Source organism: Setaria viridis, chromosome 5 (assembly GCF_005286985.2).
Source record: "Setaria viridis chromosome 5, Setaria_viridis_v4.0, whole genome shotgun sequence".
Taxonomy (NCBI): Eukaryota; Viridiplantae; Streptophyta; class Magnoliopsida; order Poales; family Poaceae; genus Setaria; species Setaria viridis.
Window position 1 is genome coordinate 25022818 of NC_048267.2, and position 17580 is coordinate 25040397.

Genomic DNA, 17580 nt, shown 5'->3' on the forward strand with positions numbered 1-17580 from the left:
GGCGCATTGGATTGTAACTGTAGCAGTTTGTTAGCAAACTCATATCTACTCATAAAAAAAATTATCCACTACTCAACTAATAATGAGTACTTAATTGGTGTGAACTCAACCACATTACTGCTCTGATTTTTGCTTTGCACCTCCTGCAATTACCTCAAGCAGTTAACTCCTAAAGTACATCTTTCACTTTTGGCGGCATCGGATTTTACAAGGGTTGATTGCTTAGAGCTAGTGATAGGTCCAGAGTAAACAAAAGGGAATCTGCCAATGGCATTATAAGTCCATGTGCTTTGTTTCTTCATCTGTTGCACATTATCATCCAGTGCAAAGTCCATGTGCTAAGAATAGCATTATCGTCTATTGTTTGATGTTTGATCAGTCTGAAGTTGGCTTTTACTTTTAAAATAGCAATGTCCAACTTTTTAACCATTGTTGTTGCAGGATATATTGTGCCATATACTTTCCCTTCTGCCACTACCAGATGCTGCCCGTGCTGCCTGTGTGTCTCATAGATGTCTGCGCTCTTGGAGATGCTTCCCTAATCTCACATTTAATCAGAAAACTTTTGGCTTGAAATTGAATGAGGGTACATCATATGCTAGGGCGAAGAAACTAGTTGACAGAATTGACCACATTATTCAAAACCACTCTGGCATTGGGGTGAAGACACTTAAGCTTGACGTTCGCTGTTGCGCCAAAGTCATCACGGCTGGCCATCTTGACAGTTGGCTCCAAGCTACCATTAGATCTGGAATTTTAGATATTTCTGTGGAGCTTCCTCAACATCTCATGCTAGACTACAACCCCCCATGTTCACTTTTATCTTGTGCTGGAAGCTCACTTCAGTCTATCTCCCTCTTCTCTTGTGCTTTTCACCCGACATTAAGAATTGGTTGTTTGAAAAGCTTGAAAAGCGTGTGTCTGAACCTTGTCCACACTACTGGGGAGGAGATACAATGCCTTTTCTCCGGTGCAATTTCATTGGAATATATTGAACTTACCAATTGCAATGAGACCACTTTCTTGATCATACCTTCTCATCTGCAGGAGCTTAGTACTCTGAAGGTGTATAAGTGCACAAGGCTACAAACTATAGAAATTTATGCTCCAAATCTTACCACTTTCTTGTTCAGCGGCCCACCCATGGAAATATTAATCAGCAACTCATCGCAACTGAAATACATGACTATGCATGGTGTATATTACTCTGGCATGATCCAATATGCTCAGACCAAACTCCAGTCCATCGTGTCGAAACTTCAAACCCTTACCTTGTCATCATCAGAAGAGGTCTCTAAATCTAAATTGTTAACTTATTCCATGTATACAATACAACTTGGAATATTTATTGTTTTCTTGAACAACTTGGAACATTTATTAACCTTGGCATATCTTTCTTCAGACTTTCAATATGCCAGTGTTGCCTGGCTTCCTCCACCTCAAGCGCCTGAAGATTTATTTTTGTGGCACTGGATACGATTATTTTTCTCTGGTTTTTTTTCTTGAAGCTTGTCCAGCCTTGGAAACTTTCTTCTTATCGGTAAGTACGTTAATTTCTCAGAGATGTACATGCTAAAAAATTAACTTTGAGTACCTCAGTACATCTTCTACATAATCATTTGGCTAAGTTTGTCTTTCATATGATACTTACTTGGCCATGACATAGGCTTATATTTCTCATGAGTTGAGAACTACTCATGCTTAGTATTCTGTAGACATTATTATTTATTAGGCGCCACGGATGATATTCATTACCATGCCAAACACACAACCTTTTACTTGTTCTAGGACTTAAATCTCCTTCTGTGCAGGGCAACTTGTTGGTGACATTTTCATTCTGTAATTCTTTTATTCTGCTAGCTAATAGATCTGCAATGAATATTTATCATAATGTCCATGTACTTCAAAGCATTTGGTCATTGGAGGATAGTGGCATCAATATTGATTTTGTGCAGACAGGAGAATATGTTTTTGGAAGGCAGGACACAATACCTCAAGATTTCAATGCAGATTCATTACATATTAGGCGGATTCCAGGATTCCACCATGCCAGCCTCAAGAAAGTATCAATCAATCAATTCTTCTCGTCAAAGAGCTTGATTGAGCTAACATGTCAAATTGTTGAGAATACCTCATCACTACGATACCTTGTGCTCGATACAACCAGCGGTTTTGACCCTAGAGGCACATGTAAAGGAATGAATATGCATGCTATCAGAAAAGCCCACTGTGCTGTTGAGGCTGTCGAAAGATATATTGTGGGGAAAGTTCCCTCAACTGTTAAATTTAAGGTTTTGGAGCCCTGCAGCCAGTGCCATGTTGCCAATCTTTAGGTTCTTCTAGCTACGTTGTGCATGCTGTGTTCGATGTTAAATTTTGAGGGATTGTTTGTGGACCCTATCTATTCGATTTGTTTGAATTTATTAGTTTGATATATTTTTTTTCTACACCGGCTTGTCAATCTACTGCTATCTGTGGTGTTATAAAATTATAATCTGGTCTCCCTCATGATTTTGTCATCTGTTATTTTTAAATTTGAAATTGGTCGAACTGAACTCTGCAAACAGAAGCTAGACATCCTTAATACAATCTGAAATTTAAAATGGCAGATGACAGAATAAGGATTTCTTAAATTAACTTGAGTCATCTTGCAATTAACTTAGGCTGCTACGTACTTAATGGATAAAATGTGGTTAAGCAAGCCCGGTTCCAACTATGCTTGAAGCCCATGATGTGCTTTATCCTTTTGCTAGCACAAGCCTCTATGACTTCATTAAAGATGGGGTCATTTTTCTTCCTCATGTAGTCCCAATCCACCCACTGTGCCTCACGTGTGATTTTGGTTTTCTTAAGAATGACGATGGTGTAGTAATCCTGCTGAAACAAATTCCAAAATCTATAGTCGAAAGCATTCTTAGGCACATTATAGGGATCCTCTCTCCTTAGCCTCTTGGCAAGCCCAATCATACCGTCTCCAAAGTAGTTTGTAGGCCCCCTTGATATAAGATAAGGAGACTTACGTATCTCAGGCATCTGACGGTCATCCTCCTCATCACCACCACCATCACTTTCTCCACCATCATCTCCATCATCATCATGTTCTCCACCCTCATCATTATCACTGCTCCTCCCATTACTGCCAGCGGGCTCCTTGCCACTGCGATGCTGAATAGTGAACTCTTCCTCCTCTATGTCATCACTACTAGTCTCATGATCACTCTCCTCACACTCCTCAATATCATCATCTGCAGGAGCTCTTTTCTGTCCTCGCGGCCTCAAGGATCGAGAGCTAGCTCCATGCACAATTGGTTCTTCCTCTCTTCTCTTTTTAATTCTTTCGGCATGCGCTCCCTTAGGCATATCTGCTGATCCTGGGTCACAGATATGTGAAATAGATATTGTAAGACACCAGGAATAATATAGGATGGATGTAAGGATTAAAGAGCTAAGAACTAAGAAAATTGGAACATTTCTGGGCCAGACCGGACAGACCGGTCTGCGTAACCGGTTGCACCTAGAAATGTACCAATGGTCCTATACATCAATACTGGCAGCCGTAACTGATATAATATGAACATTTGGGTGATAGAAGCAATACTTTACAGATAAAGTTGAGCATGCATGAGAAAATCAAGATCTGGGGCTGGACTGTACACACCGGTCAGACCGGTATGGATGACCGGTTCGACCGGTCTATCCAGTCTAACCCTGAATCGTTATCCTCGTCAATGCAGCCAACGGAATTGAGTCATATCACAGGAATAGGTTCTAAGGGTCATCAAGAGATGATCTACCAAAGGGATTTCAAATCAACATAAGGAATTGATAGATCGGGCAAGAATGTGATTTGAATACCTTTGGAGAGAATAACTTGAGAGGAATTCGGATGACCGGTTGAGAATCCGGTCAAACCGCCTAGGGAGAGATCAATCGTTCAAGAAGGCAAGTCAAAACTTGGTTAAATCATCAAATCACCCAAGGATGAGAGGAGCCGGTGTTGAGGACAGGAGGGGATAGGTATCAGGTGAAATGAGGAGTAAAGGGGGTAAGGAGAAAGGTATATACAGTTAAAAGCTCGGAGGGGTGAAAATGAGAAATTTCCTGTGTAACCGGTCAGACCGGTATTCAATACCGGTCAGACCGGTCTGACCCAGGTGACAAGATGAATGCTGAGGATGGTTTTGATCCACTTCTTTGTTCTCAAGATTGGGTAAAGCATTTAGATAGACATGAATCCAAGCTTGAAAAATCTTTATAGAGATTATTGGCAGTCCAAGTAGATCAAGATTTCTTGTTTCTTCCAAGAGAGAAGTGAGAGAGATAGATAAAGATTATATGGACTTGATAAAATCTCACCACTTGTGACTAGCCATCAAGCAATCAAGGCGAACAAGCGGGTCAATTGAGTCACGAGGACAGGAGCCAAATATTTTCAAAGTAACACACATCCTAGGCATGCTAGTTGCATTTCCAAACATCTATCCTATGTCACATAGAGCATGCAACCACTTCAAGTTAGGAAGCATTTTAGTATATTTAGTTCATACCTTACTTTATATGAAGGCCTATGACGCAGGCTCAAGGTTAAGAAGGTATCAACCAAATATCTAAAAGAGGCACATTAAGGTAACTTGAGGTAATCACATGCAAGTGCACACACTAGCATGAGAAAGGGCCTAGATGCATAAGGTAGATACAAGAGTGCATAAGAAGTGTACCTTTGCCTAAGCCATTTATTTTTGTGCATAACTTAACTCTCTAACAATAGTGCTATCTCTCATTGATTTTTCTTAGCCAAAGCATAATATACCATGAGATAGCATAAAGTGCACAAATATACAAGACTACAAGTTCACTAGAAGAAATTGTTAGTCTCACAAATGACACAAGCATTGGAATAAGCTCCCCTGAATTGGTGCAAGAAGAGTTTGAATTTCTTGCTATTTGCACATTGTCCATAGATGAACGAGAGGAGATTATTCACAATCTTGGTCACGGCACATGTATCATTTAACCAACTTAAGTTTGTGCCAAAGGTCTTATTGCAAAATATGCATGATCTTAAGGTTTCCATGCTATGATCAAGGACTTGGTTACCTCATCAATTTGCAGCTCAGGTCCAAACTGGTCAGACCGGTATGCCAAACCGGTCTTGTCAGAGACATCCCATTTTGATCATCTTTCCTGCGTCTTGTTCCAAGAATTAGTGACTAAGTCCATCTTTAGTCTTCTGTAATGGAACAGGACACATGCTCTCATATAGAGCCATTAGGAGCATCATGGCATAATGGAGTAAGCTTCACAAATTAGTACAAGTCACTTTCATGAAACATGTATTTTTAGAGTTTGTGAGATTGCTTCTTACTAAGATTCCAAAGCTGATATGTGTGACTTAGAACATTACACTAAGCACTTAGTTACCGAGATGACATTGGTTATGTGAATTTCACAACATAGCTTTTCTCTGGGCCATTTTGATGTATCCTTGACTTCTTTGTCTTAGCCAAGCATCCAATGCATCTCGTCGATCCTGCAAACTTAGCAAGCATTCTTTGGTACCCAAATCTTATTGGGTCCACGAAGGTTAGTCACAAGATGCTTAGGAACCCAAATGGCTCTTATGCTAGTTTGAGGTGAGTTAATCACTTTTATAGCATAAGTACCAACTTTGTCATTCCTAAGATTGTTAAAATCATAATGGACAAGGTTTGAGTTGGAAATGTTACCAGTGGGAAAATCCTTACCCATGTGACCTTTTTTTCCGGCAAGTATAGAAAATACGAGTTTTGTATTTTCTTGACACTTTATCTTCTTGATTTTCTTACTTGCACTTGTCTTCTCTGGCCTTTCCCGGTCTGACCGGTTTGATAAACCGGTCTGACCGGCCTGGGTCAGCTTCCCCTCCAATGATCTCAAAGGTGCACACAACACCGATATGTCCTTTTTGTTTGCACTTGTAGCATATTCTCTGCTTTGGACGCTTCTTTTCTTGCTTGAGTGAGCTTTATTTTCCTTGAGCATAATCTGGTCTCCCTCATGATTTTGGTGGAACTGAACTCTGCAAACAGAAGCTAGACATCCTTAATACAATCTGAAATTTAAAATGGCAGATGACAGAATAAGGATGTCTTAAATTAACTTGAGTCATCTTGCAATTAACTTAGGCTGCTACGTACTTAATGAATAAAATGTGGTTAAGCCTGCTAGTGTATTAGTACTACTTGTCATTTTGGATAGCTTAACATTTCGTTTTGGTTAGCTGATACTGTATATACCTTGGTTGGTCATCCGGAGCCGTTAAGTGGTGTCAGATCGGACGGCTGAGCTGGGCGGCGGCCTCCACCGACCTACCTGTATCTATCTGTATAAAAGGGAGGGAAACGAAACAAACCGAAAGCAGAGGCTAACCAATCCTCAAAATCCACCCCGTCCGGCCCGAAATTCGATCAATGCCTCCGTGTGAGCTGCCGGGGTTGGGCGGCGACGGGGGGCTGCCTTGGGATGAGGACGGCGACGGGGGCCTGCCGTGGGATGAGGACGGCGACGGGTTCTACGCCGACGAGGAGGAGGAGGAGGATCAGCCCGTCCCTATCGACAACCTCGACGCCCTTGCGTCCATCATCGACCGCCCCGACGACTTCCCAAACCGCTACCACGTCTGCGTCGTCGGGGTCCTCTTCCGCGACGCGCCGATGATGCTGAAGCGCCTGAAGGAGGCCGCCGCGGCGGACATCGGGATTTCGTTCCTGGGGAACCTGGACCGCCTCCGGCAGGCCGGCGACCTCCACGACGGCCTCACTCGCCTCTCCGAGTCCCTCCGGAACCTCCACGCCACGCTGGGCACCGACGGTAGCACCCAGTGGCCCGTGGTCCGCCGTGCCCTCGAGGACGACCCGCCTCTGCTCACCGGTCTCTGCGAGGCGCAGCCGGGGAGCCTCCGCAACCGCGTCCTCCCGCTCCTCGAACGCGTCAAGGCCGTACTCCACGCGCTCCCTGACGGGCGCGCCGACGACCTCGACAACGCGAGCGGCGATGCGGAAGCCCGCCCCAACTACGTCTCCGGCGCGCTCGGCACCAACGCCGCCGACCTCGGCAACGCGAGCGGCGATGCGGACACCCGCCCCAACTACTTCGTGACCACGGTCGCTCATCTACTGGAAGATATGGAGGTGCTTCTGCTTGGAGGCGTGCTCCTCACGTACCCGGGGGGCCGCGGAGCCGCCAACTTCCTTGCACTGAAAAAGGAGGAGCACGGTGTCTGCATCGATGGGCGGCAACACCTCACCACTATCCTGGAGAAACCGCGCCGCTACATGCTTCAATCCATCAAGTTCAAGATGGCTGACGCACAGACCATGTACCTAGACATCGAGGAGGGGGTCAGGGAATACGGGTGGTGGGTCGGAAACATGGACCGGCTCGAGCAGGTTTCCGAGCTCCATCGTCAGGTGGGTTGGATTTCTCAATCTCTCGAGCTCGTGGGAATTTGGCCCAAGGTTGACAGGATGGAATGGCGGGAGTGGTTGAGATCACAGGTTGAATACATCCGGACGACCTCACGGAAGCTCCCCCCTCTATGCGAGCTCCAGCCAGACAACCTCAGCGCCCACGTCCTTTCAGTACTCATCCCACGGATTGAGACAATGCTTAAAGCGCTCCCCGACAATCCTGTCAGTGAAGAAGATGAATCAGAATTTCGAGCTGATCTCTGCACTGCTCTCATCCCTCATGTAGAACAGCTGCGGGAAGACATTGCGGGCCTCTGGGGCATTGTCGTCCAGTACCCTGATGCAGAGGTGCCGCCGCCATCACCGCTACTTTAGTCGATCCTATTGACAAAATCATACTTACTGTCCAATTTCAGAATAATGTCTAGCAGTTCCTTTTGACAACATCATTCTTACTGTCCATTTTCAGCATACATTCTTACTGTCCATTGTCCATTTTCAGCATACAGTGTTATGCTTTACCTATGGCTATCACTGTCCAGAGTCAGTGTAGCCATATTTTTTTGTTTGTTGGTAATACGACTTCTCGGCATGTAGGAACTCCTTTATTGTTTCCTTTAACAGGTGGAATGGCAGCAATTCACTCCGTGTTTGATGTGTGATTGTATGATGAAATGCATGTGAGGAGACTTAAGAACTGCTAAAACGCTCCTGATAATTCAAGGTCACCCACAGGTATCAGATTTAAAACCTGAATCACGGATCTCAAATTATCAGGAAAGCATAAAAGAAAACCTGAATCATGAATCTCAGTCTGTAATGTGGATTTATGAACTTTTCTGGCCTTGACCGGTCTGACCGGTTTAAGAAACCGGTTTGACCTGTCTGGGTCAGCTTCCCCTCCAATGATCTCAAAGGTGCACACAGCACCGATATGTCCCTTTTGTTTGCACTTGTAGCATATTCTCTGCTTGCGACGCTTCTTTTCTTGCTTGAGTGAGCTTTATTTTCCTTGAGCTTGTTGGGGCACATAGGTGCAAAGTGCCCCATTTTTTAACAGTTGAAGCACTTGATATGTTCAAACTTGTTCTCTTTTTGAATCGTGCTCTTGCTGATTTTGAGATGGAGTTGAGGAGTTGAGCAAGTGGAGATTGATCCCTTCTCAAGCTTCTTCACCATGTTTTCACGGTTATCTTGAGAAAGTTGCACTTGACTCTTCTCTTTCAACTCGCTCAAATCTTTCTTGAACTTTTCAACCTATTGCATTAGTTGATTATTTTCTTGGGCAACGTCACAAGATTCTACAAATACATGCTCAATGCTAGATTGGCTTACTTGAGAGCAACAAGGGTTAGTGCTAAGAGAATTGATTTCTACTTGTGAGCATGAGCGTGTATGTGTGAGAGGTTGAATAGTCTTTACCGAAGTTACCATAACCTCATGAGCTATGTCTAGTATGGCATATGATTCCACAAGCCTCTCATGGGAACACTGAAGTTCCTTGTGAGTGATATGCAAAGTCATATGTTCACTAGTGAGCTTGTCAAGTTGAGCCTTGAGCACTTCATTGGCTTTTTCTAAGGATGCTACACATGATAGACGGTTAGTAGCACATGCAAAATATTTTTCCAATGAATCATACTTACATACCAAGAAAGCATGATTTGATTTGAGAAGCTCTAGTTCTTTGTTCAAAGGACTAGACAACTCAATCTTTTGGCTTTTCCCTTTTTTGGTCTTCTTCTTTCTTTTATTAGTCATCAAGAACAGATAAGCTTCATAAATTGATTTATCAATACTTGTAGTAGATGAAGCTTGGCTTGAGCCTTCACAAAGGGCCGTAACGATCGCTGGACCGGTTGCCCTGTCTGGACCGGTCTGACCGGTTTGTGAAACCAGTCTGACCGGTTCCTGCGGAGGAACCGGATCTTTGTTCTTTCGGCCTGCCTTCTCAACAAGAAGTGACACTTGAGAGTGAGTGTTAATTTCAGTTGATGTAGAGCACTCCTCAAGTGATTCCTCCTCTACTTGGTCTTCGTTACTGCATTCGGGCGTAGCATAGGTTGCAATGAGAAGCTTCCAAATGAGATGTGCGTCTTCACGAACATCTTCAATGTCAAAGATAATATCCTGCAAATCTTCACAAATATTGCTACGCAAGAAGTTAATAACACAAGCCTTGAGTTGCTAGTACTCTAATTCCTCTAGAGTGATCTTGGACCAATCAATGTGATCAATATCAAATTTTGGAGGATGAGTTCTAGCAACTAAAGCATGCTCATATGATGGACCCATGTTCCTAAGAGTATTGAGTACATCAGCAGACCAAGAAGCATAGTTTGAGCCTTCACAATCGAGAGGCTCAAAGGATTGTCGACATCTTTTCTCAGGGCGGTTTAGCTTGAAAGTGAGTCCAATCTCTGATACCAATTTAAATGATCTTGATGTCTCCTATAGGGGGGGGGGTGAATAGTCTAATTGACAAACTTTAAACCAAATTCAAACACATTGGGCCTTGCTGCCTGGACATACCGGTCAGACCGGTATCCAGTACCGGTCAGACCGGTATGAGGCAGTGAGGCACACCAAATTGATGCTTGATCCCCTCTTCGACTTTTAGCACCAACAATCTTGAAGAGTGTCACCTGTAGATGATATTTTTCAGAATAAACGGACTAGGATTGCTGCTGGAGCAATTTTTGCTTAAGTCTGAATGTAGAGTGACTTTACCATCTTTGGTGCAAATTTCTGAGGAATCCAGTGTAGAAGATATATGGGCTCAGGTGCAAAATGGAACCTTGGTTAGTTGTAGAACAAAGAGGGATAAAGGATGGATGCTATGGATCAATTTTATGCTATTTTAATTGAGCCTAAAATTGGGCAAATGGCCCTGTTCTTATGTCTGACGAAACTGAATCGTCTGATTCAGTTAAATGGTCGTTTCAGCCCGAATCTTGGAGCTTCAGATTCAGGGTCTTAGATTGGTTGTTTTGGTTTGAGGCCAATCTAGGACCCGTTTGTTATTCAGACATCTCTGTAAGGTATTGTTGATTTCTCACGCAGATCTCTCCTATGAGCAGATAAATGAATGAAAATCTGCACTTGGACCTGTGTCTGCCCGCTGTGAGAAGTACTGCAGTGAAGCTTGTTTGACAAGATACCTTGAAGCCCGGAACTGGGATGTTGCCAAGTCGAAAAAAATGCTGGAAGAAAGCCTCAAGCGGAGGGCAGCTTATAGGCCGGAGGATATTCGCTAGGATCAAGTTACTTTGTTCTCTGAATCCTGATCAAGTAACCACAGACACGCTAACTGCCTTTTAGCCTGATGTTTCTGTTGAAGCAGAAACCGGCAAAATGTACGGGGCAAATTTTTGAGATAAAGAGGGGAGAGCCGTTGTTATTATGAGACCTACAAAGGAGGCAAGGCTTCCTCTTCTGAATTGCCATTCCTTCTTCCTAAAAGTCAGTAGTCTCTCTAGAATGCTTACCTCAATATCACCTGCATGCTTTTCTCAAATTTGAGAATACAACATCCCATGACGGGCAAATCCGGTTCCTTGTGTATGTTTTGGAGAACGCTATCCTGAGCCTGCATGAAGGTCAAGAGAAAATTGTATGGCTGATAGACTTCACAGGATGGACAATGGCCCATGCCACGCCTATAAAAACTGCTAGAGAATGTACAAGCATCCTGCAAAATTATTACCCTAAGAGGCTGGCCACTGCATTTCTGTTTAATCCCCCAAAAGTATTTGAAACCTTTTACAAGGTAAAGACTCAACCTTTGCACGGAGAGTTGATAGAGAGAAATTATTCCTGTTTTATTTCCCTATTCTAACTTAATTATTCCAAATTCTTTCATCCTTTCAGGCTGTCAAATATTTCCTTGACCCAAGATCGATCGAGAAGCTGAACTTCGTGTACCTGAAGGATGAGGAGGGCGTGAAGGTCCTGTACAAGTGCACTGATCCCGAGGTACTTCCTGTAGAGTTTGGGGGAAGGAAGAATGTGGTGTAGAACCATGAGGACTACTCCAAGCTGATGCTGGAAGATGACATCAAAACCTCAAGCTTCTGGGCAGATGACGCAAAACCTGTTAACCATGTCGCCAGAGGGACCTTGGTTGCTGATATTACACCTCAGTCGTCCTTAATTGTTGCTAAAGCCAGTTGAGGAGTATCCGCCTACCGTGATGGGAGCTATTCGTATAGCTTTAATGGAGGAAATAGATAAGTGAAGGTGCTAATAGCGTGTTCATTGCGAAGAGAAATAAACGGAATCACAAAATATATGTTACTTGTTCATACCAAAATTTGCAGTAATCAAGCAGTTGTTCATGCTTCGTTTCCCTGCAACTTAGTTAGTTTTATTCTCGTATAAAACTGCAGAATGCCTTTTTTCTATGTGGATATTTTATTTATCTTCTTAGCTATTAGACATGATAGGTGTAACGAACCAAGCTGGAGATGGTTTCTCATGGGTTTTCTTGAAGATTCAGATTTTTCAATCTGCACCGGTTCAATTTAACAAAAGAATGAGGTATTCCTTAAACTTGTTCGGTTGTTCCCCTCATAAGAGGCATTTGAGGCAACCTATTGCAAGTTGTGACCTGGTGTGATGCTGGAGAGCCAAGCACAATGGATCAAGTTGTAATGTATGATGTTTCCCTCGGCATGCAAAGGGTGTTTAGTCCCACTTTTTCCTCCACATAAGCAAAAGAATATTTGTGGAATCTGACTTTCGATTATATGAAGTGTCAAGGAACTCCCAAGCATTGTTAATGGAGGATTGAGGCATCTCTTCAGAATATTTTATCGTGCTGTACCTTGTTAGGTTATGTAACTAAGTACTTGATTAAATATCTTTTTAATGTCCGTTCATATTTTCACACTACTGATATCTCATTGACTTCTCCAGAGTAGAAATGTCCAAAAATAGTAAAACCAATTTAGTAGGATTGTTTTATTTTCTTTTATGCATTAAAATCCTTAAACCGTAAGAAAAATAATAAAATTTAGGTATTTATTTATTACCTTTTAACTAAGATATTTAAATAAATGCTTAACCTTTAATAAATGTATAAAATTTTGAATAATACTTTCCCAACAACAAATTTGCTATTAAACCATAGGAATTAAGTTTTGAGATTAGAAAATTATTATAATGCTTTTCTAAAATAAAAGAAAAGGCTTAGGGTAGATTAGTAAAAAAATTAAAAATTGTGGGTTAATCTTTATGGGTAGTCTAGTGTTGGCTTGCAACTTTATCATGAGATAGGTTGTATAGTCACTTGTTGGCTTGCAACTTTATCACGAAGGAAAGTCGTATAGTCATGTATTTAAAAATTTGCATATCTAACCCCTACATATATTTAATCGTAGACTCTGAAGCTCCTGAAGTGGATTTTCTGGAAATCACTAAAGAACCTCCGGAGTTTGAAGAGGTTGTTGAATTGATCCCTTGTGAAGCAGGACCCTCAGAAGACACTAACCTTTTTGTGGATCAAGGCAAAGCCCCGGTGCATCTAAACCCATCTACTTTCAGAACTTACTATTCATGAGTCCAATTAATGGTTATTTCCTTATATGTGTGCATTAGGTCTAGGAGTTGATTGAAACTCACTTTTATGCACAATCCAACCTTGTTATTAAGGACATCTTTGACACCTGTTCAACTAATTAGTAACTATCCTATGCTTAGCAATGCTTAGATACCTGCGAGTAGCTTGGGTTATTCAACTCTAAGGCTAAGATGGTCATACATCATAATCAAGGAAATGGCCTATTTTGAAAAGTAGTGGACGGAAGCTTGGATGGAATCAAGAAAGGAGTCTTGAGTTCCGTAGTTCCGTCTACTCGCTTAATTTAATTAAGGACCGATCGTTGTCTTAACCATTGATTCAAGTGATTTTTACCTGGTTACTTACTACCATATGGGAACCAGCAAGCTCGGTAGGTTAGTTGGCTCTCTGATCGGGAATATTTCGTACTTGTGCTTGACGTGTTGAAAAATAGCAGGGACGTAGCCTAAAACTCACATGGAAACTAGAAACTCACATGGAAACTAGGCCAGACGTGGGGTCCCATGTGGGGGTACGTCCCTGGGTTTGGGTAGTCATATTCCCAATCGTTGGGTACGACTAATCGAAAGGTCGTTATGTGCAACCCGGATAGTTGTGCATAGCTGATGGCCGGGTATCTCCTACAGGATGTAAATCGGTCCGGATCGCCGCAATTCTCGGATATGAATGCACTTGTTTCTCTGTTAAGCATCGTAGTGTAATCAAGTTAAATATAATATTTTTCCTAAAATTAACATGCTGTATGACTTAATTTCACTTGATTGCCAAAATATTTTTTTGCATCTAGTCTGATAGGTAAAACTAAATGGAAGTAAAAGAATAATGTTAAGGATCCACCTATAGTAAGCTTTTTCGCAAAATGTGAGTCGGCCAGTACACCAAACAACTATCATTCTTCCCGTCTTGAAAGTCGTTTTTCTTGGTCAGCCGGGTCAGTCTTGCTGAGTACCCTCGTACTCAGGAGATCCTTCGTTGTTGTTTTAGAAACTCAGTAGGAGTTCACCGAGGGAGAAACCTCGAAGAACTATGGTATTTTATGAGTCTCACAATACCCTAGAATAAAACTTAGTTGTTTATTTATTGCTTGGACTGGTTTATGTTTTAAACTCTTAGGGCCTGTTTGGGAGGACTTCACTCCATGAAAAATTGCTCCACTCCACAAACTCCAAAAATTTTGCAAATTTTGCAGCCAAACGCGTCTAGCTCCAGCAACTCCGGCTCCAGAAAAAAGGTGGAGCAGGGGTAGATCCACGTTTTTTGTGGAGTACCTCAAGAGGTGCTCCAAAAATCTCCTTTTCAGACCTGCTCGTGGAGTTGGTGGGTATTTACCCACCATTGCCATCGGTTACAGATAACGATTCGATCTAAAAAAAGAACAGAGCTCCTTCTCCCCGTCGCCCCTTCTCCTTCTCCCCATCTTCTTAATGTGCCGCCCCAATCCTAGCGTGCCGCCCCTTCCTTTCCCGGCCGCCGCCGGTGGTCTTTACTGGCAAGATGGATGGCGGCGGCGACCCTCCTCCACCTATTGCTCCAATTTCATCCTCGGCTCATCGTCAGGGCTCAATTTTGGCAGGGGCCCATGCCGCCCAGAGGTTGCTTGCCGGCGCCACCGGCCAGGGGAACTTGGGTGGCGCGGCCTGGGCCGGCATCGCCATGTAGGAAGAATGCACGCCAGCCCTGGGCGCCGTCGATCAAGGGCCCCTGGGCGCCGGCGGTGAAGGGCCCCTCAGCGCTGGCGGTCAAGGGCCCCTGGGCGCCCGCACCAGGGGTGGGTTGGGGGGCGAGGAAGAAGGCGACGGGGAGATGGCCGGCGGACGAGGTGGCCTGGGCGGCGGTGCAAGAGGTGGCCTGGGCAGCGGCGCAAGAGGTGTCCTGGGCAGCGGCGCAAGAGGTATAGGTCGCAGGGGCGCTGCAGCCATGTTGGGCAATTCCAGGGATCGTGGCCGTGTTAGCCAGGGCGGCGGCCGTGGCCGTGGCCGTGTGGCCGAGCTTGGCAGCGACAATATGGCCGGGCTAGGCGGCGAGCCCATTGGCCAGGATGTTGCCGCCTACGCTGCACAACACTCAGGCGTGAAGAAGACATCAAAGAGAAAAGCTTCTGACACGGTAATGGTTTCTTGTGTTCCTTTCTTGTGTTGCTTGTGGATGACAAACTCTATATGGGGAATTCAAGAAGTAGCAAATTCAGTTCCTGGTAGTGTCCTGAACCACTGTAATTTTTCACCACTGAAGTACAACTGACTCTGAATTGTGTTAGGTAATCCTTGTTACTGGTACTTGCACTACTGCATGCTTGTGAAATTCTGTTTCTGTTCTTTGACAGTGCTTACCAAGTATTGTAGCCGAACCTGATGATGTGATTCAGATGTTGTGAAACACTAGCTACATAATTCATAAAGAGTTATCATTATATTACTAGAATATATATTCTTTGCTGTCATATACAGTTGTCTCCTAGGTTTCTGAGTTGGTAGGAGTCACATCTAGTTGTTCATTTGGTTATATAATGGACTTTAGTTGTTATATAACTGGCTAGTACCTAGTTTTCTAAGTTACAGGTACCCACTACCCGATCAACAGAACTTATTGTTCCGATGGGTGTGGGCTTTCGATTAAGCTCTTGTTGCCTACGGATTAGACGTACTGCTCTTAGGGCATTATTAGTTACTAGCACATTTGAAGGCACATTACGAATTATGTAGCTAGTGTTACTGGTACTTGCACTACTGCATGCTTGTGTTTGCATTTTTTTATCTCTAGAGGGAATTTTGCATAGTCTAATTCCTCAGATGATGTGATTCAGATCTTATACTCATAATCTTTGGTTATGAACCTATAGTAGTATCAAATTCATTAACCACTTTGGCTGACCACATTCCTTGGTTATGAACCTACAGTAGTATCCCAACCCCATGTTCAGCAAAGGTTCATGGCAACCTGTAGTATTTATTCCTTGCTATCTGTTGCTATTAATTATGCTCATCCATGTAATTTCTGTTAGTTGTTGAAAATAAAGAAAGGAGCTTGCTGTAACATCAATTAATTCTTAGTACTAAAAAGTCCTTTGGTAACATCACTGCATCAGGCACCAGGCTGAAAGGAAACTGTTACTATCATAGTTAAAGAAGAAATACAACCATGTTTCATAATCTTACTTCAGAGCATAATAAGCAGTAGTATGCACGATTGTACTATCAATTTGTTAAAGAGATATGGCTGTGTGAATCTGTTAAAGATTCATAGCAAATATTCAAAGCCAATATTTTTTTTATATGGATTGCATGTTAATATGGATTGTGATTGAATAACAATTGTGGTTTTATCAACGAGGTCAGATTACTTTGAATGCTTGTAAATGAATGGGCTGTCATATGTAATTCAGGGTGATTCAATTGAATGGACTGATGCAAACACGACGATCATATGTTCGTTGTTTGCCAAACAAGTTAAGAAAGGGAATAGATCGAACACTCATTTGAACTCAGTAGGCTATGATGAGGTCAGCAATGAATTTTTCAACCTCACAGCAATTCGTTTGACCAAGCGGCAAATGAAGAACAAGTGGGATAAATTAAAGATCGATTTAACAACTTGGAAGAAATTAATGAGGAAGCAAACGGGTACGGGATGGGACAGAGCAAGAGGTGTGATTGATATGGATGATGAGTGGTGGAAGAAGGCAAGAGCGGTGAGTTCCGAAACTATTTTATTTCTGTTAAGCAATAGGTTCATATCATTTATTTTTTAAATAATGATGATGTCCTTGCAGGAAATTCCAGGTTGCGGCAAATTTCGAAAAAAACCGTTGCAAAATGAGGAGGACTTGACAATGATGTTTGCTGACATAACTAATGATGAAAGCGATCATTGGAATCCTATGAGCTCTAATCCCATCATACCACCAATACAAGAGGATGTTGGCAACGGACATGTGAATGAGATTCATGATGTCCCTGATGATTGTGACGATGATGGAGTTGCTTGGGATGAAATAGATGAGGTCCAAGAGGTTACTCCTTCTCCTACTATTTTGTTAGCAAACAAAAGAATTCCACCAGCAAAGAAACAAAGAACTGGAACAGCACAAGTTATTCAGGAACAAGTAACCAAGATTGCTGAGTCCGCTTCCTCTTTTACATCTAAAAAATTGGGTGTAACTGTGCAACAAGTCATGGATCTTGTGTTGGAATGTGGGGCAGGATATGATACAGATGAGCATTATATCGCCACAGAGTTGTTTGTGAAGAAGGACCAAAGGGAAATGTTCATGACCCTGCCAACAAACGAGATTAGATTTAATTGGCTTCGCAGAAAGTACAATGCCAAGCATGGCAATTGAGGAATTGTGTCATTTTAATAATACTTTTGTTATTGAAACTAATTTTGTGTTTTTTCAATTTTTACTTACTTGTTGGACTGAAGTATTGTCATTCAACCTTAAGTGTTATTTTAATGCCAAGTACTTATTTTATTTTATATGTCATATGATCTCTTATCTGTAGGAAAGTGAGAGCGATAGTGATGACTCTAATGATGAAAGCGAGGTCTTTT

General features: G+C 42.7%; 2 protein-coding genes across 2 annotated transcripts; both read left to right on the forward strand.

Moving 5' to 3' along the window:
• Positions 1 to 435: 435 nt before the first annotated feature.
• On the forward strand, positions 436 to 2447 carry LOC117858699 (F-box/LRR-repeat protein At3g58900; the record flags this gene model as incomplete). Its single annotated transcript, XM_072293969.1, has 1 exon — positions 436 to 2447. A coding segment is annotated over one exon (1071 nt), but the record flags the coding sequence as incomplete, so codon positions are not given.
• A 12385-nt stretch (positions 2448 to 14832) lies between these two features.
• On the forward strand, positions 14833 to 17368 carry LOC140222845 (uncharacterized). The gene is made up of 3 exons (XM_072293970.1): positions 14833 to 15135; positions 16412 to 16717; positions 16799 to 17368. Exons 1-3 carry the CDS (start codon positions 14833 to 14835, stop codon positions 17366 to 17368), a joined length of 1179 nt encoding a protein of 392 aa, XP_072150071.1.
• Positions 17369 to 17580: the final 212 nt, after the last annotated feature.